The sequence below is a fragment of the Sturnira hondurensis genome, unplaced genomic scaffold, assembly GCF_014824575.4.
Source record: "Sturnira hondurensis isolate 20B ecotype Veracruz unplaced genomic scaffold, ASM1482457v3 Scaffold0006437, whole genome shotgun sequence".
Taxonomy (NCBI): Eukaryota; Metazoa; Chordata; class Mammalia; order Chiroptera; family Phyllostomidae; genus Sturnira; species Sturnira hondurensis.
The window spans coordinates 10,645,878-10,669,939 of record NW_028079068.1 but is presented as its reverse complement, the minus strand read 5'-3'; the positions used below and the strand labels follow the sequence as shown (position 1 = coordinate 10,669,939).

Genomic DNA, 24,062 nt, shown 5'->3' with positions numbered 1-24,062 from the left:
CATACTGTCACGCTCCCCAAGAGTTTAATGCCAACCTACAATAAGCACACATATAAAACAAACTCGCCAGAGGAAAATGATAATGGCTCGCTATTGACAACGCATACAAGTTGAGAGGCCCATGGTACCTGAAGTTGCATATTGAGTTATCACTGAGGATAAAGTGCAGTCCCTACAGCTCCTCATTGTAGAAACCACTCAGAAAGGAAACCCATGAAGAAGGGCCTGATGGTTTCAGATAAGAAAGACATTTCCGGCCTGGGGAGGAGCCTGCCCAACACGCAGTCTCAGAAAGACAGAAACAAGCTTCAGCTGCCTTTGCTTGGCCATCGGATCCCCTACTGTGACCTCTCCCTAAATCCTCCAGCTGAATATACTAGGCGTCCTGGGGCACTGAGGCACAGGAAGGAATTCTGGGAAAACTGATCGTTCACATGCTATTACTCCTGAAAGCTACAACGGTCATTCATGGGCACGGTCTAGCATGAGGAACACTTGGACGCTGCATTTGGTACACGTCCGGCACCTGCTCTGTGCTAGAACTGGGCCATCTCCTGCAGGGAAACCAAGAAAAGCATAAAATGAGGTTCCTGTCCTCATGAAGCCTTGCTGAGATGCTGTACACACACCCATGAAAAGAATCATGGAGAAAATTCAACACAATGCAAATATTGTAAAACACATAAATTTCTCCAGATGACGACAGGCTTTAACCGCGTGGACACTTACCAAGTGTTGTGGTACTGACACGAGGAGCACCACAACCAACCCTATTCCAGCAACGCTCCGAACAGTTTCATCAAGAGCAGTGTCAGATACGTGCTGGTATGTTCACATTCTCTCACGTAATTCCCCGAACACCAACAACACCATCCATTTCGGTGTGGCTTTCTGAGATTCGGAAAAGTTTACACTGATGAAACAAAACTGGCTACGTCACTTTCTCAGTAAATACCGGTCAGTGGACCACTATGTGCCTGGTGCTGTGCCAAGGACTGGGAACAACGAGACGACACTTGCCCTCGAAGAGCTCGGTCCGGTCGGAGAAATGGCTGACAACTGCAGGGCGGTGTGATAAGTAAGCGCTATGACCCGGGGAGGCAAAGAGCGCTGCGGGGAAACAGAGAAGTTTCCGCTCCCGCAGTGTCTGACCTCGTCTTGGTGGTGTGAACCTGGTGTCGGCCTCACGCAGCTGCTGCAGACCTGTGCGGGTCCCCGTGCTCAGCACGGGGCCCTGGGAACGCTTACCATAGGCCAAGGGCGTAAATGGTAATAAAATGCTCTTCTGAAGAGCACAGCACACAGATTGTTTTCTCTGCAAGAAAATTAACATTACAGCACCCGGTATAATGCTGAGCACACAGCAGGGCTTCAATAAATGCTTGCTAAAATACTTCACTAGGGCAGAGACATCCTCACACTCTACTGCAATTTGGTCAGATGTGAAAAGCAGTTCTTAGAAGAGGGAAAAAAACAGGCATGAAAACTGCCAAACTCAGCCCTGTCTGCTGGCAATGTGTCCAGAAAGAAATCTGTCAATCTGCTGGCAACACAGCCTGAAAATCAATGCTCAGTCTGACCCAGGATGGGCACCAGAGTTCCGAGCAGGCAGGGCCAACTCTCACCTCCGTGATGCGCACCCTCTTCTCCCCTCTGGTGGCATTCAGCAGCAGCTTTCGGAGCTGTCTGTCATCCACAGCCTTGGGGAGATTGTGCAAGCAGAGCCGGGTGCGGGAGACGAAGATATTCTGGTCCTTCAGTTTCTGATGCTTCAGGAGCTCGAACTGAAAGAACAACAAACCGCTAACAGTCCAATCCGCCCTTTAAAAATGCAGGCTCACGGTTCTCTAAAAGGAAAGACCCCACCCAATAACTAGACACATAAAAAGGAGGGAAATCACCCACCCTGCAGCCTCCCAATGCCCAGCACAAGGAGAGGTTCAGGGGGCAAGATGGTGGGAGGCTGACAGAGTCATGGGCAGTCAGACAGAACCCAGCCCAACTTACATTTTTTTAAGCTGCAGCTTTTTTCACCTACTAAGTAGAACTGTAGATCAAAATATAACTTCTGGGCAGTGATGCCAAGCCAAAATGTGGAAACATACATAAAATCCTGACCTCAAAACTTGGTCCAGAGTAAATAATAAGTAATACTGTCATTAACATTTATGCCCAGTCCTGATCTACCTGCCAACCCAAACTACCTAGTCCTTCCAAAAAGAAATGCGACGTATTTAAATACTTGAGAGAACACTGTCTCGTCTCTACTCTGCCACCTTGAGGCAGAGGACGTCCATGACCACGGAAACAACGGCCGCCCAATCGAGCACCAGCCTCCAAGGCACTGCACAGGGCACAGACCCCAGGCAGCCTGTCTTGAAGTCAAAATGATTACACTCCTCCTGATTTGTTTTTAAAATTAGATTAGGAGAAAAAAGTTTTAAATTAATCATCAAGCCTCTCTTTCCTGCTGCACCTTGTTTGGCAAAGGCACTAACAAATCAGAAAATATCCAGACAGATACTCTAGAAATGAACAGCAAAGGGATATTTGAAGAGGCCTCAGTTTGACAGTCGGACATTCCCTCCAGGAAGCACTGTGCCTGCTGTGAATCACAATGCATATCACCTAGCGAGCTTTTTGCTAGAAAAATTCTAAGAGAAAATTAAATGTGTCCCCATTGCATTACGATGGGAAAAGTGCGTGCAGGGCCCCCCGAATACCATCCTTTCCAGATGCTCTCTACAAAAAGGGCCAAGAACCCTAGACAGGAAACCGCACAGAGAAGACACACTGCCTCTCACTGCCACTATGTTCTCACCTCCGCCCATCACCTTGCAGGTGTCACAGCCAGTTCTGTTAATGGTTATGCACCTTTACCATCCCAGGTTGGCTTAGCTTTTTAAAAGTAGGCCATACGGGCAAAAGTAAATGTCACCGGGAACTAACATCACCAAGCAGTACAGGAACTGAATGGCATCAGTTAGCAGTGGAAACGCTCGTAACATGGAGCTTTCCAAAAATGATTTTATAATCTACAGAGACATCCTCCTCCTCCCCAAACTGGACATATTAACTATCCCAAGACTCACATCTACCTTCTTCCCTACTTATTCCAGCCTACGCTGAACTTCCTTTCTTAGGTTATCCTGCATTTATACTGACACCTAATTATACTGAACACACAGCCCTAGCCTCTGTCTGCTGTATGATCTCCAAGCATACCATTCAGCAAATATTTACTGCTGAGCATTAGGAAAATAAAGAATAAGATCCAACTCGTGCCCTGGCTGGTGCGGCTCAGTAGGTTGAGTGCCGGCCTTCAAACCAAAGGGTCACTGGTTCAATCCCCAGTCAGGGCATGTGTCTGAGTTGCAGACCAGGTCCCCAGTAGGTCATGTGAGAGGCAACCACACACTGGTGTTTTTCTCCCTCCCTTCCTCTTCTCTCTCAAAATAAATTTAAAAAGTCAAGATCCAGCTCGTATAATGGCATATAATGCTGAGAGAATGTTATACGTTCATGTAATGTTGGGTTGCTTGCTGTCTCACCTGTGTGCTTTTTTCTCGAACAACAGTATAAGTATGGCCTGTCACTGATACTCAGCTCTTTGATGAGCACCTCTGAATTCAATAATTACTATCTATTGATGTATATAATACCTCATGCAAACCCCGGAGGCGATGCCTGGCCTACTCACCCGTTCTCTTTTGGCCATATCAGCAGCGCTCACACCCTCCGCAGCCTTCGTCCCAGCACGAATCACTGCAGAAAGAGGGAAAAAGGCCAAGACATCAGCAAGGGAATTTTCACTGAGCAACAAGAGGAATGTGATTTGAATGATGCAAGCTCTTTGCACAGGGCCCAGAGGACTATGCTGGCCAGGACACGGTGGCATTTGGGTAGGACCAGAAATAGGCTACAGGGCTAAATTCTCAGCTCGGAGCTGCTCTCAAGAACTAACACTCTGAACATTTTGTAATTTTGTTCCTCTTCTCCTTCCCTCCCCTCAAAGAAGCTCCATCAACATGCTCAACATCAGATGGAAAAGCCTAGAGAAAGTTCTGAAAATGAGTACGTTAGGCATTTGGATTGCAAAAATGCTCTACCTATAACCTGCCCTTGGAATTTTGCTGCTTCTCATGTACTTGGGGGCCATTACTAAGTGGTGAAATAAGCCAGCCCAGAAACCAGCCACATCACCATATGCAGGTCTAGTACCGAAGGCCAGTGACCTAACATCACTGGTCTGGGCTGTGCGGCTCTGCAGCAAGTGGGCTGACAAATGCTGTACGGCCTAGAGGCAGGGACTCTCTATTTTTCTTTTAAAATCAAACCTGATTTCTGACCATCTTTCTGGAATTAAGGGGAAGGCACTCAACACACTTTTTTTTTCCCTTAAAGATTTTATTTATTTATTTTTAGAGAGGGGGAAGGGTGGGAGAAAGAGGGAAAGAAACATCAATGTGTGGTCACTTCTCACGCACCCCCTAATGAGGACCTGGCCTGCAACAGGCATGTGTCCTGACTGGGAATCGAACCAGGGACCCTTTCTTTGGCTTGCAGGCCAGCACTCAATCCACTGAGCAACACCAGCCAGGGCTCAGTGCACATTTTAGATCCATGAATATCCAAAAGAGTAATTTTAGTCATAATTTTCACTCCTTCAGAAAACCTCTTATTAAAAATGATGAAAGGAAGCAAAGGTATTTGAGGTTTTCCTCCCTCTTTGCCCTCTGATGGAAAGGACTAAAGGCAAGCGGGCACAAAACACAACGAGACTGGTTCACTTACACATTGGGTAAGGTTTTCCTAAAAGAAAGTGACATCTGCTAAAGTGGAGTAATAATGTAATGCTGCTGAAGAGGACACTTTGGTTTTACTGTGGAACGTGCTCCAAACATACCATTGCCAGGCTACTGTCGCAGCACAACGCCAGGTCCCCAGAGGCCCAGCCTACGCCCCCCCTCTGCTACTCACAGCCTTCACGGGCCAGGTAGAGGTTCCGGGTCCCCGTCGGCTTCTTCACCTTCTTTGTCCGGAGCTTTGCAGCCTCGTCACGGGTCACTGCCAAGTCTATCTTGAGCTGCCTGCCATCTAGTTTCAGTCCACCACCCTGTTAACGCATTGCAACCCTCTCTCTTAAAACACATCATACATAAAAACTAAACACCTGACAAGGAGCACCTAAGGAACGGCAAACAGGAGATCCCAGCTAAGCCATGGAACCCAACCCCAAGATGTTTTGGCCCAGCTAATCATATTTACTAAAGCTGTGCGAAAGGCCATGTGTGTACACAGGGCAGTCAGCAGTAAATAATTTATTTTATGGGCAATGATCAGGCCCAAAGGAAGCCCAAACTAAGGAGAAATGATCTGTAAACTGACAAATTTTTAGTAATCTAAAGAAAGCTAATGAAATGGTACTGTTAACTCTACTGAAGAAAATTTAAGGGACTATGGTGATACCATATAGCTATCTGAAAACAATTTATACTTGGTTATGGAACACACAGAAAAATTCTCCATCACCCACACACTCTCTCTCTCTCTCAAAAACTCAACTACACTTCACAGACCGCCTGATCCCTTCCTGTGCCAATCCTTTGTGTCATCAGCCTGGGACAGAAGCTGATAGACAGACAGTGATCAGTAAGTATCAGGTACATCTTTCTGTCCATTCTCACCTATAAAATAGGGATAACAATGGCACCAACCTTACATAACCTATAGGGCTGATATGAGGATTAAATAAGGCGATGTATGTGCCTATCTAATGAGAGTATCTAACTAAATGTTCAAAAACGTTAACTTTAGTATTATCACTTTACTATTTTACTATTTATTACACAAATACCAGATGTCGCCCTAGGGCCCACCACCGCCTAAGTCACAGGTAGAGGACACGTCTTCCTCACCTCGGTCTCGGGAGCAGCAGCTGCCAGGCATTTCTGAGCTGCCTCTTGAGTCGTGAACTGAGCAAACGCGCAGCCTGCACGGGGAGACAAGATTAAGTGAGATGCGACACTCCCGTGGCCACCAGGGAGCCACCGACAACACGCAGTGGTGGAGGGAGCGGTAGCGTCCTTCCGTTAAGTATCACACGAGACAGGCACTGTGCCGGGCACCGAAGGGTGGAAGACAGATAGAACAGCACGCCCGCTCACAAGTGAAAGATTATCACTTCCTTCATCTTTTCTAAGCTCCCAGAACTTTGGTCTTACCATCTCTCTCCTTAATTACAAGTATCCACAGAAAATGCTGGAGAAATTTCAGCCTAACACTTTATTGGGCATCACTTACTGCAGGCCAATCAGAGGATCTAGAAACTGAGGCAGTGATCACTTAACCCTAAAATCGATTACAGATCCCACTGCCATCACTGTCGCCTGGGAGGCATTAGACAAGGGGACTCCTCCTCCTGCAGTCAAAGGCCCAGGCCTCTGTCAAAGGAACACAGCGGTGAGCCAGCACCCGAGCGCTCAGTTCCTCACTCCTGCTGCAGGCTTCCACAGGTGCCTCTCACTGGTTAGACGAAGGGTCAATCGGCCCACCCAATTTTCTGCTATTGATAAAAAGCAGCTTTTATAAGAAAAGGAAAAGAAGTTCATCTTTTGGTAAACTCAAAAAAAGAAATATAGGCCCTGGCTGGTGTAGCTCAGTGGATTGAGCGCGGGCCTGCGAATCAGACGATTGTGGTTCGCTTCCCAGCCAGGGCACATGCCTGGGTTGCAGGCCAGTTCCCTGCAGGCCAATTCCCAGCAGGGGACGCACGAAAGGCAACCATACATTGATGTTTCTCTCCCTCTCTCCTTCCCTTCCCCTCTAAAGATAAATAAATAAAATCTTTTTAAAAAAAAGAAATATAAGCTTCATAATATTTGGTTAGTATTCCCTCACATATGGGGACATTACATTTCCTAAAGCTACTGGGACCCTGCTCTTTTGTCCCCTATTAGACTGAATGCCAGCCCTGGCTGGTGTGGCCCAGCTGTTTGGGTGCTGTCCTGCAAACAGGAAGGTCCCGGTTTGACTCCCAGTCAGGGCACATGCCTAGGTGGAGGGTCCAGTTCCTGGTCATTGCACAAATGAAAGGCAACCAATCAATGTTTCTCTCCCTCCCTTCCCCTTTCTCTAAGCCCTCTCTCCCTTCTTCTCTTTCTAAAAGCAGTAAAAAGTGTCCTCGGGTGAGGGTTTTAAGAAAAAGAATGACTGGCAGCAGCCGAACTGAAGGAATACATCAGGAGGCCAACCCAAGGGTCACCGTCTAGTGAGGCCTTTCCTGCCATCTCTGAGCAGTCCAAGTGCCCCAGAGTGCCCCACCCCGCTGGTCCTTTATTTACATATCCATGATAGCACCGATCAGGTGGCATCTCCCCAAAATGACTGGACACCTCAGGAATAAGGACCATGTTTCTTAGCTGTCTCTGTATCCCTAGCACCTACCATAATGCCTGGCATTAATAAATACTCAATATAAAGAAACAAATAATGAAGAAATATGGGAGGGAGGAATGTTTCTAATAGGCAGATTAGCCTATCTGTCCAGTATGAAAAAAACGAGTACTTCCCTCTGAGTGGGTAAGAATTTTATCCTTGGAACTTCCAGAGTGAGTACTGGGTTCAGTGTTAACACCTCCCTAAAAGTCTGCAGATAATATTCAGCTCTTCCAGGCAGCGAAATGGCATGCCGACAGGGACAAACGGGAGGAGGAGGCCAAGGCTGTGTGAGCAAACAGGCAGAAAAAGTGCCAGAAAAATTTAGTATGAGCTAGGGAAAGGCATGCATTAAGAAATATGAAAACTATGCTTATTAAGATCATTAACTCTCAGCTGCCATTAACAGACCAAATAGAGATTGTAGAGAATGTCATCAACTATAGACTACATTCTGAAAATACCAACCGATGCACCTTGCACTCAAAAAAGGACAAAAGACATCACAGTGAAGCAATATCCTACCACACCTGGGACATTCTGTACAACTCTAGTTGCCCATTTTTAGAAAAACATACTGGAAATGGAGCAGGCCCAAGAATAATTGAATATCAGAGCTAAAAGACCTTAAGTGATTACTCTGGTTAAACCCACTAATTTTACAGATAAGAAACTGAAGCCCCCAGCAGTGAAATGATTTGCCAACAATCACCCAGCTGGCCTGTGGTTTAGCTGGGATTAGATCACTAATCTCCAGGCAACGGTTCCATTTCTTTCCATCATACGGCCTAATGTACATCTTTCTTAGCCAAGTAAAACCCAGAAAATGCTCAGGTCTCATCAGTTTGGAAAACAAGGAGATTTAGAATGTAGGTTATTAATCCACGGATAAGCTCCACAGAGCCCAGAAACCCTCAGAAGTGGCATTTTTCTGAGGAGAGAGTTCACAGCTTTTGGCAGATCACAAAGGAATCAAGAATCAAAATGAATTAAGAATTCACTGCTTTAGGAGAACAACAGCAACTGATGAAATCAAAGATGATGAATGGGTTGAAAAAATGTCATCTAACAACAACATACTGAAATAAGGAGTGGTCAGCCCTGGGAGCTCAAAAGAAATGGCTTTAGGGGGAAAAAAACCGAAGGCAGCACTCCTGTTACACAGTTTTCTTTCTCACTGTTAACACTGCAAGGAAGTTTCCATTAGCTTCCCTCTCCCCTAAATGCAACTAAAAAAGATCCCAGTAATGTCAAGCTATGTGGAATGATTAATACCCATGAGATTCTATCACACTTGAAATTTAAAGAACGACAAATGAAATTCATTATCCTAAAGTAAACGAGCAAGGGCCTTATCAAGCTAGAAAAATTATGGCTGGCAGCCCCACGAAAGATGCTGAATCTGACATCGTGGATGACAACCTCAGAAAGTCCCTGGTGCTTCTGTGGACCACAGACCCCTGGGCTGAACGTGGACCCCTCAAGGGCATGTGTGAGGCGCTCACATAACTGCGTCAGCGCAATGGCAGTGGCCTCCACGCTTTTCGAGCCTGACCCGCTGACAGCAAATACCTTTGGAATGCTCCGTGTCTGGATGCAGGACAATGCGGACATATTTCAGGCCTCCGAATTGCTGGAGGAGCTCACCGAGGTCTTCTTCCTCTGAGTCAAAGGACAGGTTTCTACAGAAGACAATTAGGTCACAAGAAAGGTCAGTTACAAAAGTGAGATCCTGTGCTCTGGTCACAGCATGCGTGAGTCAGACACCAACTGGAGTGGTACCCTGGCTGATGACCACACGCACTCATCAGGAGCAGCACCGAAAGGGTGACCACCAGTGGCCAAGCCTCTAATACGGGGCTCTGGCCCTTGACCTTCCCGGGTCAGTCTGATTCTCTCTCCCAGGAACTAAAACTCGAACAGACACATACAAAGAGTAGAAGCTGCAGATGCAGGTTCACTTCGAACAGCAGCGCTCCACCCAAGGGAAACTTCAAGGAGCCGAGAACGTTCTGTATCTTGACCCGGGTGGTGGATACATGGGTATATGGACACATCCAGATATAAACATGTATATGTAACTGTAGATGTATGCTCATGTATATAAATATGAACAATTTTGCTGACCTGTACACTCAGATTAATGCACTTTATAAAATTTGTAATACCTTAAGAAGTTAAAAAATGGGGCGGCGTCCTCAGGGAAAAGACCCACAGCCTTCCGCAGGGGGGTCCGGAAATGTCCTCGGTTTCATCCCCTCTTGAGGTTTGCTATTTGACAACTTTGATTCTGTGAGCCAACCTAACATTTATCCAACAAACCTGCTTTCTCACTTTAACTGGCCAAAATTAGTTTCCCTTATTATGAAAATTAGTTTTCCTCGTTACAAAAAACTCACAGTAGACTAATGAGAAAAGTCAAATGTGTCACACATTCGATAAGTCATTTTCTCCTCTGTGTTGCTATCAAATCCAGGTTTCTGTTAAAAATTTTACAAAAGTCAGAAAACCCTTCAAGTGAAGAGATTAGAAAGTACAAATTGGCTGTTACAAAACACTCGTGGGGATGTAAAGTGCAGCACAGAGAATACAGTCAATAGTATTGTAATGACTACGTGCAGTGCCAGGGGTACCAGACTTACAGGGCAGATCACTGTGTAAATTATAACGTCGAATCACTATGCTGTACACCTGAAACTAATACAAAATAATACTGAATGGCAACTGTAATTGAAGTTTTTTTTAAAAAAATAAATTCTTTGTCTTTAAAAAAAATTTAAGAGTTTTGTTTTTTTAAAAGAAAATCCTTCAAAATAACTCAAAAACAAACACAGTAAAGTTTAGTGTCTAAGTGCAAAAAAAGAAAATCACAGCTCTGGCTGGTGTGGCTCAGTGAATTAAGCGTGGGCCTGTGAAGCGAGGGGTCGCCGGTTTGATTCCGGGTCAGGGTGCATGCCTGGGCTGCAGACCAGGTCCCCAGTCAGGGACACATGAGAGGCAGCCACACATTGATGTTTCTCTCCCTCTCTTTCTCCTGTCCCCTCTCCAATAAATAAATTAAATTTTTAAAAAAAGAAAAAAGAAAATCACATATTTTCTCCATGGGATTTAAGTTGGAAGGAGATTCTGTTCTACTAAACCTCAAGGCACTGCACAGTCCTCATTTCCCCGCTATGCATAGCCTTCGGGGTGAGGGAAAGTCCCAAATAAGCGTCTACAATTTTACTTCTCTTAAACTGAGTTAACATCCCCATAAACAAGTCTATCATATGGAGTAACTGAGACTAAAAAAAATAAATGTTCTGCAGTAAGACACGTCCTATCTACATGACTTCCTCTAATTTGCCTCATCACGTGCATAGTTTTCTTTCTTCCATCCCTTTGCCTTCCAAAGTTCTCTGTTCATTTACTACACACACACAGAACAGTATCCGTGGTATTGAGGCCACCGGCGTCTAAGCGTGGTGTTTCTTCCCTCCTGTTAGAATCCTCTGAGTACAAAATTATTCAATGGCAATCCCATGTAACACAGTAAAAAGAAATCATGGACCTGCTGTAAGGAAGTGGGTTGCAGCACAGCAGGTACAGGCTGAACTCATCTTGTAAATACGACAGTGTGGGCTTGGGTGGGGGGTGTTCTCTGAGTAGTGATTACAATTAATTTTGTGTGTGTCTTTCTGCAAATTTATTTCCTAAATACCTTACACTAAACATAAATTATCTGTACAATAAAAACAATCTTAAAAGATTGTACAAGAGGATAAAATACACATCTCTAAAACAAGATTCAAATGGTCCTGCACATTGGTACTTCAGAATGAACAAGACGGCTCACTGGAGGCACACACTGAGGATATCCCGACTTTCCGAAAATGCCAACCTATCGCAGTCAGCGGCACTGAAATAGCAATGGCAACGTAAAATAAAATGCCAACTCCCTCCCTCAGTTTCCCTGGAAACAGATGGGAGACCTTACTCTACTCTGGACACCACTATAGAAGGTAACTTAGACATGAAAAAAGAAATTGTTTGGGACAGTGGTGTCACCCTCCCCAGGACTCCCCTTAAAACAAAGGTCAGCAAGCAGAATGTTTCTTACGGCTGAAGAGCTCATCTGTTACCAACGATGCCACACCGACCACAGAGAATGAAATCTAAATGGGACAAGAAATGATGACCCTGCTACTTACCTTCTGTCTATAGTTCTGATTCTCCTACATTTCTCACTGGTTGGCATGTTCCTAGAACCAGATGTGCTAATGGTCTTAGAGGCATCTAACTTTCTGGCCTAGCTTATAAAACTAGTGAAAAACCAAAAACAAAAGATAGAAAAAGAAAAAATGGAGGGAGGAGGGAGAGAGGGAGGGAGGGAAGGAAGGAGAAACCTACAATGGTGGCACAAATAGAACAATTCTTAGAGTCAAAGTCGTACCTTATAAAAACGGTCTTCCCCTCATTCACATCAGAGGGCAATTTCCTCTTCTTTTTCTTTGAGACTTGTACATCTAAAGTAAAATGAAGACCAACAAACTTAAAAACACTGTGTCAGCCATACAGCAAAGGGCTAACTTCTTAAATATATAAAAATCTTGCATAAATCAATGAAAACCAATTAAAAATGAACAAAGGATATGCAAATATATGAAAAGATGCTCTAACTCACTCATAATTAAAGAACACAAGAAATAAGATGTTATTTTTCACCAACAGAATGGCAAAAACCAAAAAGATCAATGAAATCCAATGTAGTAAGGGTATGAGAATAAAGATCCCGGACTTCCGCCAAGATGGAGTCATAGGTGGAAACACTGTGCCTTCTCCCACAACCAAGTTTGAATACAACAAAGGTTTGGAGAAACAAAGACACAACCAAAGGACAGAAAATTGAATTATACGGAAGTCCAACTACATCTAACCATTCAACGGGACGGTAAGAGGGGGCGGAGCCAGCAGCAAGCAGGGTCGGGCAGGACAGGGCCCCCGACCCAGGCGCGCAGGCAGCCCGGAACCAGTTGGGGTGCGGGGCAGACCGCGGGCGCATATTCCCGCACAGTGAGACAGACCACGCAGGTCCCAGGGGGCGAGGGCTGACGGCGGTGGCACACTCACGTGCAGTGGGACAAAACGCGGGGGCCCGGTGATGGCAGCAACTGTGGCACCGGTGAGGGCCGTGGCAGCAGGAGGCGGACAGGACACCATAGACCCTCTTTGACCCCGCCCCCACATACAGCATCACAACCCAGCGACTTAGTTGCCCTGCAATACCAGTGAGAGCCATTGTCCCTCTTTGACCCCGCCCCCACATACAACGTCACAACCCAGCAACTTAGTTGTCCTGTTCTAGTGAACACTTTAGGGCTCTGATCCTGCTATGGAACAGGCACGAACAACCCGAAAGATGGCGCAAGAAGAACTCAAAAGTCCCAGAGCCAATAACTCTAAGTGACNAAAAGATCAATGAAATCCAATGTAGTAAGGGTATGAGAATAAAGATCCCGTATACTGCTGAAAAAAAGTTCTTAGAAATGTAAAACAGGTAGCCCTGACAGGTGAGGCTCAGTGGCTAGATGCTGTCCCGCAAACTAAAAGGTCGCCAGTTTGATTCCTGGTCAGGGCACATGCCTGGGTTGTGGGCCAGGTCCCCGGTTGGGGACGTGTAAGCAATGCTTCTTTCACACATTGATGTTTCTCCCTCCCTCCCCCTCTCTCTAAAAAAATAAATAAAACTTTAAAAAAATGTGTGTGTGTGTCTGTGTGTGTGTGTAGTGCCCTAGCTGGCGTGGCGCAGTGAATTGAGCTCCGGCCTGCAAACCAAAGGGTCACTGGTTCAGTTCCCAGTTGGGGCACCTGCCTGGGTTGCAGGCAAGGTCCCCAGTTGGGGACACATCAGAGGCACCACACATTGCTGTTTCTCTCCCTCTCTTTCTCCCTCCCTCCCCCAATCTAAAAATAAATAAAACCTTTTAAAAAGTAAAATTAAATAAAAAATAAAAAATATGTATTTAACACGTATATGTGTGTGTGTGTGTGTGTGTGTGTGTATTTAATATATATATTCACAGCATGTAGGACGGCCCTGGCTGGTGTGGCTCAGTTGGTTGGAGCATAGTCCTATAGACTGAGAGGCTGAGGGTTGATCCAGACTCAGGGCATGTACAAAAGGCAACCAATTGCTGTTTATCTCTCACATCGATGTTTCTCTCTCTGTTTCTCCCCTGCCCCTTCTAAAGCAATAAAAAAAATGTCCTTGGGTGAGGATTAAAAAAAATAAAAAAGCATGTAGAACATTTGAGAAGAAAAAAAATAACACATACATTCATACTCATAATATATACTATACTGTATATGTGTTTACCCTTTAAGGTATTAATTACCTTCAACGTATAATAGAATTAATTACCAGAAACGTGTAACAATGGTCATCTTTGGGAGGGGCCCTAAGTGACTGAGAATCTAGCCATAAGGGAGACTCACTGTCTGTTTTTAAGAAAAGACATACATGCTTATGTACACACAGAAACGTTCTGGGAAGACACGAAAGAAACAGCAGTGGTTACTCTGGGGGTCCCTGGGGGACTGGTGAGGAAGTTCTACTTTCTATATTACACTCTTCCACAGTGTATTTTTTATTATTGTCCTCTCATTTTTATGTACTAGTCCTATAATTCTTTCAAGTGAAAGGACAGTAACAGCTGAATCTGGTTGTAGAATGCAAGGTCTCATAGTCCCTTCAGTATAAAAGTGTCTTTCATTCTAAGGTATCTACTTCTCTCCTCATGGAAAACGCTTATTTCTTCAGATTTCTTATATGGGTCAACCAACATGCCAGATTTACAGGAAAGGAGAAGGGAGACACCTGCTAAGTAAATAAAAACCTCCATCTAGACGAACTAAAGGACTGGCAATTGGCCACTCCTCATTCTGTAATGACCTTCCTCCCTGAATAAATGGTTTTACTCAACATTCCTGATAAATGTAGCAAGTAACAGGGTTTACCCCGAGGGGTCCTTTATCCCCATCTCAACTGAGAAGAATTGTTTAAAATCCACCTTCATCTTAGATGCAATATCCCATTTACCCAGTTAGCCATTCAATTAGCCATTCAACTTCGATAATCAAAAGAGAGGGGTCGTGCCTCAGCATTAAGCCATGTTTTAAATTCTCTAGGAATCTCGACCCTCAAACACCACTCCAAGCTCATTTAAAAAACAAAACAAAAAACCCCTCAGAAGGAATACAAAGTTTTCCTCTGCAGCATTTCAACACCCATTTGACACAGCACCTCAGGGCTCTACCTAAAGGGCCCGTGCTGCAGTGACGCGGATTCCTCAGTGTTACTCAAAGACTGAGGAGCAGGCAAACCTTCATCCTCCTGCCCTCCAGTGTCGGTGTCGCTCTGAGCCAGGTCCTCTCCACCACCTCCGTCACTGTCCTCCAGGTCGCTGTCCTCATCAGACTGGTCCTCTTCACTGCTCTCTGCGGGCACTGCTCTCTTGGTGGCTCTGCAATGGTACAGTTCAGAAGTGGGGACATGGAGGACAGCAGGGGCTATACCACTGTTCTCTGTTCTGTTCTCCTGACACATGGCAATTCTGCAACGATGGGATAAACGGTGGGAGCAGGAAAAGGCATTTTTCCCCTCGGAGACAGTCCTGAATCTTCCTGTTGTCTCAGAACAAGCTGAGTTGCTTACCTCTTGTGAATTTGCACAGGCTTGGCCACCTCTGATTTTTTATTCTTCTCCTCCTCTTCTTCATCATCATCATCATCATCATCATCATCACCTTCTTCTTCTTCTTCTTCCATATGACCATCATCACCATCCTCTTCTTTTTCCCTACCCTCTTCTTTCCTGCCATTCTCTTTACCTAATTTCTGATGTTTAGGTTCAGGTCTCTTCTCCTCACCTGCACAGGGAGGTAAAGAAAGTCAGGAATTAATTCAGTATCTAAAAGAAGGTTATTTTAACAATAGTAACTAATACCCTCAAGTTTCTAGTTTCTTTAGTTTTATAGAATCTCATGTATTTTTCTCATTTTCTCACTGTATAGAATAAAAGAAAGTATGAACAAAGAAAACCAAAAAAAGCAAACAATAACAAAAACCCCTCATCACTGAGATTCCTTCAGAGTCTGTCTCATTCATTCATCGAAAGCCTAAAGGTGACCTGGCTTAGAATGAGAGAAACAGCAGCTGAGTCCCCACAAACAGCCTACCATCACACACGAAAGCCAGCACAGTGCACTCTGGAGCCCAGCCATGAACTTCAACCTCGGTGAATTCTGTTCTCTGAGCTCCTGGTAGCGTAAAGCCAATTGTTTTCTAAATAAAATGCAAGCTTTAAGTTTCCCTATGCTTAATGTTGCATCATTCCTTATTATCAAAAGCTGGGAAAGGAGAGCAAGTAGAGGGAACAGTGAACTCAGACTGACTGCTCACTCACACCCACACTCAGGAGTGGGCTAAGACTATGTCTAGGGACCAGATCACCAGATGGGACTATATGAATTAGCAAAGAGCTCAGAGTTTTGGAGCCAGTAGGAATTCAAAGTTTTTCTTATTTCTCAGTCTCATTTTGGGGCTGGGGGGGCGGGTAACCTTATGCTTTTGGTATCTCCATTCCAAACTCACTGACAGGCAGGCTCCCTGATACTTTTATAGTAGGGTCTTTTCTGCACTCACCCCAAAACATACAACCTCTCCTACCCAGCACCACTCTTACCTGGGGCAGAGGCCAACTGTGTATTTTTATATTTATCTTTTGCCACGGCCCAATCCACAGCTATTGTCCGCCCTGGAAGACAGAAAAGGAACATCTTTTTAACATTTCTATCTTCTGTAAATGACTTCTTATTCAAAAGAGACAGTAAAGAACAAAAAGAAAAAAAAATATCCTGCTAATTCAGAAGATGGTGGTCCTCAAACAAAACTGTGAGCCCTCGCTGGTGTAGCTCAGTGGACTGAGTGCCAGCCTATGAACCAAAAGGTCACTGGTTCAATTCCCGGTCAGGGCACATGCCTGGGTTGCAGGCTGGGTCCCCAGTTGAGGCTGTGCAAAAGGCACTATACCAATGTATCTCTCACACATCGATGTTTCTCTCCCTGTCATCCTCCCTTCCTTCCTCTCTCTCTAAAAATAAATAAATAAAGTCTTTTTTAAATAAAATATAACTGCAAGTAGCTGTCTATTCTTTTTAAATATTAACCTTTTTATCAATGAACAGAAAGTTTGCCTTTCTACACAGCCATCATACATGGGATAAGATAGAATTTTAAAAAATAATTAGAATAGTACTTCCAGTTAGATCAACAAGTTTCCAATTGGACTAGCAAGAGGCAACGCAGCCACACTAGAATAATGTGCACCACACTCACAGGTTAGACCGTCTCTAAGCCAAGCCCTTCTTTGGCGCCTGGTAAATCAATACCCACAGTAGCATCACTGTCAGTTTAATTGCCCACGGATGCGGAACGATGCTGGTAACCAAGAGGGAAAACCCTGCAAACCCCACATGCCTTAGACAGCACCCACATCTATCAGTGATTATTTCTGTGATATTTTTTCATTAGGGATTTAAAAGAACACTCATCACCAAATAAAGAGAATAATGACATGAATTCTTTTGAGTTTAACCCTAGATCAAGTATTAAGAGTATTTTACCAACATAGTTTCTGTATTAGCAGTGAGACTGTCAACAATGCAAATGCCTTTTCAAAATGTAGAACGTGGGTTACTGTGCTAATTCACCCAAATAGCAGAAATACCTAGGTCAATGGTATGGTATGGGTACAGAAAACTTACCCTTTATCTCTTTCATGTTCATACTTTTGAGAGCCTTTCCTGCTTCTAGGAGGTTTTTGAACTGGACAAAAGCAAAACCACGCATCTTTCCATCTGTGTGCAAATATACAAAGATGTTAGAAGCAGCAGGTGGGAAGCCAAGAGACCTAAGAAGGAAATTACGGCAACCCAGGGTGGCAAGGTGGCCCAAATCCCGCCAACCAGCCAGCTTTTAACCAAAGCTTTATGTCCTCCTGCTGAGTGTACACTGTGTTGGGCTCAGAGTGAGCAAAGCACTTTCTCAAACTGTAACTTGTCTTCTAAAACTAGTTCTGATCTAACTAAAAATACCACTGGGGATACCTAAACTAAAAATACCTAGCGAAAAATACCACCAGCACTATTACATTTTTTATTATTTGTCAGACACTATGCCTAATACTTTATATATATCACATCATCTGGGACTCACAATTCTAGTTCTTTTTTTAAATTTTTTTATTGTTGACACTATTACAGATGTCCCCCATTCTCCCCTCTCTTTGCCCACCTCCATCCAGGTGTAGTTCTAGTTCTAGGTGCTTAGTTCAAGGGTGATATGAAAAAAAAACATTATGTTCAATAATATTCATCTAACTCACACCAAATGAAGGTCTACTAGTACCTGGCTTCCTGGGGATGTTAACTTCTAGGACGGCTCCATACTGAGCAAATACTGTCTTCAAGTCATCCTCTGAACACTGAGGACAAAAGTAAAGAAAGAAAAAGAAGTTATCCCAGCAAATAAACATGAAACACTAATTACTAAGTTTGTTAATAACAATTTGAATATTTTTACTCCTTGTTTACTTTTGAAATTAGGACAAACATTTCTAAATAGAGGACATCTCACTTGGTAGCTATGAAGCAAAAAGGACAGACAGCAGAGAGCTTTTCCTCCCACCCTTTCTCGAGAAGGCATCCTCTCACTGTCCTAATAAGTTCTTATGCACACGAGCCCATTTTCCAAGTTCAACAAGACTCAGGTTCAGTCCCCAAACGCATTACGCCCAACCCACCGCCCTCGTGAGGAGTTCCACCCATGAGCACCCAAAGCTCTGAGAACAGGCAGCGCCACTGTTCTCCGTCACTCACCTTAAAGCTCAGATTCCGAATAATCAATCTGGCTTTCTTATCTGCCACTTTGGCTTTTTTAGGCTTCTGCTCCTTCTTTGGGGACTCTGAATTTTCTAGAAAAACGGGAGGGAATGGACTAACTCTGCTCCATAACCACCCACCTCCGGGCCCAAACATCACAGGAAAAAAGCTACTTGCAACAGATGGCATTTACATGGGGTTCAGTACGGCAACCCCCAGGACCACCAGATTTTCGAGACTTACAAGTAAACGAAAGGCTAAGATGAGTAACAAATACATTAGACGATTTTGGATATCAAAAGCAAATTCAGAAAGCTTTAAATTTAGAAGCTCCCTCCACCTCCACCACACCTTTCCACCTCCTCCTCACCCAGAGAGAAAACTCCTTTGGTTATTGGAAACTCACCCTTTCCTCCCTTCTCCTTGGACTTGTTCCTCAGCTTTTTCTTGGCAACGCTCACGTTGATCCTGCTGCCCTCAAAGGTGGTAATCTCCTTTAGGGCCCTCTGAACGTCTTCCGGCATAGAAAACGTGACATAGCCAAAGCCTCGACATGCCTTACTCCCTGAGCAGTGGGGGGTGGGGGAGAGAGAACTGTCAGCCAAGGGCCCTAAACAAGTCCATTCTCAAAGCCCTCACGTGGCAGATACACTGCCAGGCATCAGTTTGCCAAAATCCTCAGGAGGGATAGAAACAGGTTGACATCAATGGCCCCTTTGCTCAGAATCTGTTAGGCTTCCCTTTCTAATTTGGTGTCTTTGGTGGTGGCTCTTCTTCTTCCTCCTTTCCTGACAATCTCAAGATTATGGAGATCCATGATGAAAATTACACCCTAAAGAAAAACTCAACATCAAATATAAGGGAACATCACCACAGAGAGTAGGAACAGTAAGTTTGGTAGCTTTGAAAATTACACATAGCCCTGGCTGGTGTAGCTCAGTGGATTGCGCGTGGGCCTGTGAACCACACGATTGCGGTTCGATTCCCAGTCAGGGCACATGCCTGGGTTGCAGGCCAGGTCCCAGCAGGGGACCCATGAGAGGCAACCATACACTGATATTTCTCCCCCTCTCTCCTTCCCTTCCCCTCTAAAAATAAATAAATAAAAATCTTTTTGAAAAAAGAAAATTACACATAACAATGCAGCTCCTCCTCGAAACAGATCAGCAATGATGGTGGAGTGAGGCCCTGACAAAAGAACTTCAAACAATAAACAGTGCTTTGGGAGCCTGTAGACACCATTACTACCAACCCTTAGTGATCAATACCAAATTAAACCTTCCCAAAGCCGCTGTAAATCTCTTATCTCACCTTATCTTCAGAACACACTAAGGTAAGTAAGGGAAATACTATCATCCCTTCTTTCCAAATGTATAATTTGACATAGAGGAAAGTAAGTGAATTGGTTAATATCCCCCAGGGTATTAGCACCTGGATTAATTCTTCATTACCAGCCTCATACTCTTTCCATGGGACTCCCCCAATATAATGGCCACAGGAAAGAATATTAGGACCAAGCAAATGAATAGTTGCAAAATGAAAACTGTAACCCACCTTTGCCTTTTTGGTATGTTTCTAATTTAATATTTTTGGTAGTAAAAGTTTAAGTAATTTACTGCATCAAAAAGGAAAAAGATGGACCAAGTGGTCTGTTTACTACTCAAAGAAGAAACACAGCTCACATGTTCTGCTTCTTTTTCAACTACACTTGAACCTGCTTTAGTTACAAGCCCTGAAACACAGGACACTGATTCACCTAAACTTAAAGTTGACACTTGGAATGAGGAAAGTATATTGTGATCTGCAGATAGGTTTCTTTTCTCTGGGACACCATGGGGGTAGGGGCACAGGATGCCAGTGCCCACTGGTTGTTCTCCTGAAAGGCAAAGGCCACCTAGAGAGACAGCCTGGTGACTCAGAAGGGAACTAAATGTATGTATATTCTGGGTAACACTGGGTGCCTATCTCAAGTATCCCTTGAAGTCTAGGTCAGAGGAAGGAATGCTTCTACAGTTAAAACCCTTACAATTCACCCTCACTCTGATACATGCCAACCCTCCCTCACAGTGAGGTGATGAGCCTCAAACAAAATGGGAAACATACAGCAGTATTCTTCAAGTCAGTAAATATCTCCAAGTGGCCCAAGCTAGAAACCCTGGACTCACACTTGACTGACTCCTTTTCTTCTCCTACCCCACACCTGACCCATCAGCAAATCTTCTCCTTTTTAACTTCAAAATACCCATATGCCAATCACTTTTTACCACCCACTGCTATTATCCTGGTCCAACACCATGATCTCTCACCTGGATTATTGCAAGAGGTCTCCCTGCTTCTGTCTTGTTTTCCTACAGCCTATTCTCTACACAACAGGTGACGGCATCTTTCAGAATGAAAGCCAGATCGTACTTACCAGTTCCTGCTCAAAACCTGTAGTTTCCTGTCTCCTCAGAGTAAGAGCCAAAGTCCTTGCAATGGCCTATAAGGTCCTACATGATCTGATACCCAGATTTTATCTCCTAAGTCTCTTCCTTTCACTCACTTCACTTCTGTCACCCAGTATCCTTGAGCTTTCCTTTTTTAAAAAAGGATCTTATCTATTTTTAGAGAGAGGGGAAGGGAGAGAGAAAGAGGGAGGGAAATATCAATGTGTGGTCCCCTCTCACACATCCTCTATGGGGGCCAGGCCCACAATCCAGGCATGGTCCCTGAGAATGCAACAAGCAACTCTTTGGTTCACAGGCCAGCACTCAATCCACTGAGCCACACCAGCCAGGGGAGTATGCTTGAGCTTTAACTTTCCTCTGCCTAGACTGTTCCTCCCCATTGAAAGGTACATGTTCACTCTCTCATCTCCAGGCCCTCCCTGGCTACTCTATCTGCAACTGATGCTACTCTGCACACCTTATACATACCCCCAACACACATGAGCACACACACACACACTCCCTATCCTTCTTCCCCGGCTTATTTTTCCTCTTAGTATTTACCACCACTATCACTACAAATTTTGCTTATTTATCGCTTGTCTTCCCCACCTCTAAGACATAATTAAGAGTGTTTGGTTCTGTGCACTGCTGTATCCCCAGGACCTTACAAACAGTGCCTAGCACATAGCAGGCATTCAATAAATATTTATAAGTAACTGAGTAAAAGAATAACACAATGGTTAAGAACTCCGGGTCTGGTGATCAAATTCTGGGTCTGCTACTTACTAGCTGTACAAACTTTAAAGCTAAAGTTACCAAACTTCCCTAAACTCTAGATTCCTCGTCTGTAAAATGGGGTTAAGACTGTCCACCTAATAAGAATGCTGAGAAAATTATAGCACGTGTGGCATTCGGCACCATACCTGGCAATCGGCTGACTCTCAGTACGCCTTACCGAGGTTTTACAAGAAGGTTGCTATTTTCAATTACACTAAGATCTTGTATGTGAGCGTGCGTCAGAAACGGAAAGCACTTTGACATTCAGAAACAGAAGACCCTTACGGACTCCTATAGGGCAGAGTCAGTTTGTAAAAGAAACTTAATTCCCAGACCTTTCTCTTAGGAGCAGATAAAGAATTCCCGCACGCTGGATTTTGCGAGTGTGTCCTCACGACGGCCCCGCACCACCCCGCTCCCTGGAACCCAGCCCTATCCTCGACCACCCCGCCCCCTACCTTTCTCTGTCACCACGAAGCACTGCTTCACCGGCCCCACCTGACTGAACAGCTCCTCCAGCTGCTCACTGCGGGCCGAAGGAGGGAGGCGGGCCACAAACAGGGTTAGCCCGGCCATGAAGCCGGGAAACAAGCTCGCGGAGCCGCGAATGAACCAGACAGAGGGACGCAAATCAACAAGAAGGCTTCAGCACGGAGACCACGCGAAGAAGCCCGGAGACTCCGGAAGTCGCTCTTTACTCTAAACCGTCCGGAGGAAAACATGGTGGGAGGGGAAAAACGTTCCGGAATGGGGGGGGGGGTGGGAAGTGACTCCAGGGGCGGAGCTTCTTGAACTGGGCTCCACCCCTAATCCCAAGTACCGCTCCACCCACCCCCACTGGTCTCCCGCCACAGCTGCGCTACTTTTTACCCTGCTTAAGAATCTCATTTCCAGGACATTCCTCCGCAGTTTACCAGGGAAGGCAGATGTTTTCGCTTGTGGCCTAACCTAGGATCTGACATATAATAGATGTTTAAATAAATATTAGTTTCTGAAGTGCTGCCGCAGACTCCCAGATTATGTATATAAAATGCAGCCGGAATGCACATAGACACAAGTACATCACAAATATCAAATAATTCTCGTGTTCTCAGAGAATGTGAGTCATCTGTCACACTGTAACAGATAACTATACACTGCTTATAGCGGGTCACAAATTATAGCTGCTAAAGTACACATAGAAAAGGATTGTACGCAATCATTCTTTCAATATATCTTTACTGAGTTCTTACCATGTGCCAGGCACTAGGGCTAAAATTGGTGAGAAAAAATAAAAGACAGGGTCCCCACCCTCAGGGAGAATACGGTCGGTCTGAGTAGACAGACAGGGAGAGAGGGCAAGATCTTTTCTCAAGTCAGCGTAACAGACAGACACGAGGCTAAGGGGATCCCACTGGTAAGGAGATCTGGGTGCTCCTGGATCCTGAAACACAGAGAATGTTTGCTATCCCCCTGGGCTCACTACCTGTGAGCAAGACTGCAGCTCCCTGCAGAACATGCAGATGAAAAAGTGCCCAGTGCGTTTTGTAGTACATACTTTTAAATAGTGTAACCTGAACACATGGTAATGAAATTCAAAAAGTACAAATAGTACAGTGAAAAGTGAATTTCCTTTTCCCCATTTACCTTCAATAAATCCTGGTGGATGGATGACTGGTTGATAGTAATGGGGGGAGAGGGAGAACACAACATCAGATATATGCAGCCCCAGCTCCAAGTAAGTAATAAATACATACTTAAAAGAAAATGCCACAGATGTTTTGAAATACATAACTCAGGAGAAAAAGCATTGAAATACCAAACAAATTTTTAAGGCTATAGGGTTAATCCTATCCAGGGTAAAAAGAGAGAAATAGACAAAGGAAATGGGATGGGTCATTCAAATAAAGATGGGTTGAAATTCCACATTCCTCCCTTTTTTCTCCTCCTCTCCTGCCCCCTCACTTCTTTAGCAATCAAAATGCCATCCCCAGAGAGTTCATCCCAAGCTTCAGGGCCCCAGCTATGGGGAGGCCTCAGTGCCCACCAGGAAAAGAACCCCAAAAAGGCTGATTCAATTCCTTTAGGAGCCCCCCTACAATGCTACGTTTTAAGTACTTAGGACCCAAACCCTCCTTAAAGGACAGAATGATATTGTGTTCCTGTGCCCATCAGGGGGCAGCAGCCACCCACAGTGTGGAGGAATTGTGTGCCCTATGGGAGGATAACAATGCAGCTGACAAGTTTTACAATTCCCAAATTTCAGACCTGGCTCCCCATCCTGGTCTCCCAGACTCGGCCTCAGCCCCATCCCCTCCTGTCCATTAGTATCAGGAACACCACATGGTTCTTGAATCAGGAATATTTGCTCATCCATCTACCCAGGACACATGCAGGGTTCTTTATTAAATAGCAGGAGTTGTGGTACCCTGCACCATACCAGCAAAGCAGCTGCCAAGGGAAATAAACTACTGGCTTCTCTCTCATCCATCACTGCACACGCAGGAGCCAGGAAAGGAAG

The 24,062-nt window shown here is 44.8% G+C and overlaps 1 protein-coding gene across 1 annotated transcript in view; it reads right to left on the bottom strand.

Moving 5' to 3' along the window:
• Positions 1–22,248, bottom strand: part of RBM28 (RNA binding motif protein 28) — a 29,636-nt gene extending 7,388 nt beyond the window's left edge. The window contains exons 1-14 of the mRNA XM_037049272.1: positions 22,021–22,248; positions 18,763–18,921; positions 18,354–18,448; positions 17,884–17,959; positions 17,241–17,333; positions 16,160–16,231; positions 15,131–15,344; positions 14,800–14,939; positions 11,870–11,942; positions 9,010–9,119; positions 5,919–5,992; positions 4,981–5,116; positions 3,701–3,765; positions 1,626–1,784 (exon numbers count right to left, since the gene is read on the bottom strand). Coding sequence (XP_036905167.1) covers positions 1,626–1,784; positions 3,701–3,765; positions 4,981–5,116; positions 5,919–5,992; positions 9,010–9,119; positions 11,870–11,942; positions 14,800–14,939; positions 15,131–15,344; positions 16,160–16,231; positions 17,241–17,333; positions 17,884–17,959; positions 18,354–18,448; positions 18,763–18,921; positions 22,021–22,138 — 1,584 coding nt within the window. The 5' untranslated portion in view covers positions 22,139–22,248. The remainder of the gene's footprint in view (positions 1–1,625; positions 1,785–3,700; positions 3,766–4,980; positions 5,117–5,918; positions 5,993–9,009; positions 9,120–11,869; positions 11,943–14,799; positions 14,940–15,130; positions 15,345–16,159; positions 16,232–17,240; positions 17,334–17,883; positions 17,960–18,353; positions 18,449–18,762; positions 18,922–22,020) is intronic.
• Between the last annotated feature and the right edge of the window lie 1,814 nt (positions 22,249–24,062).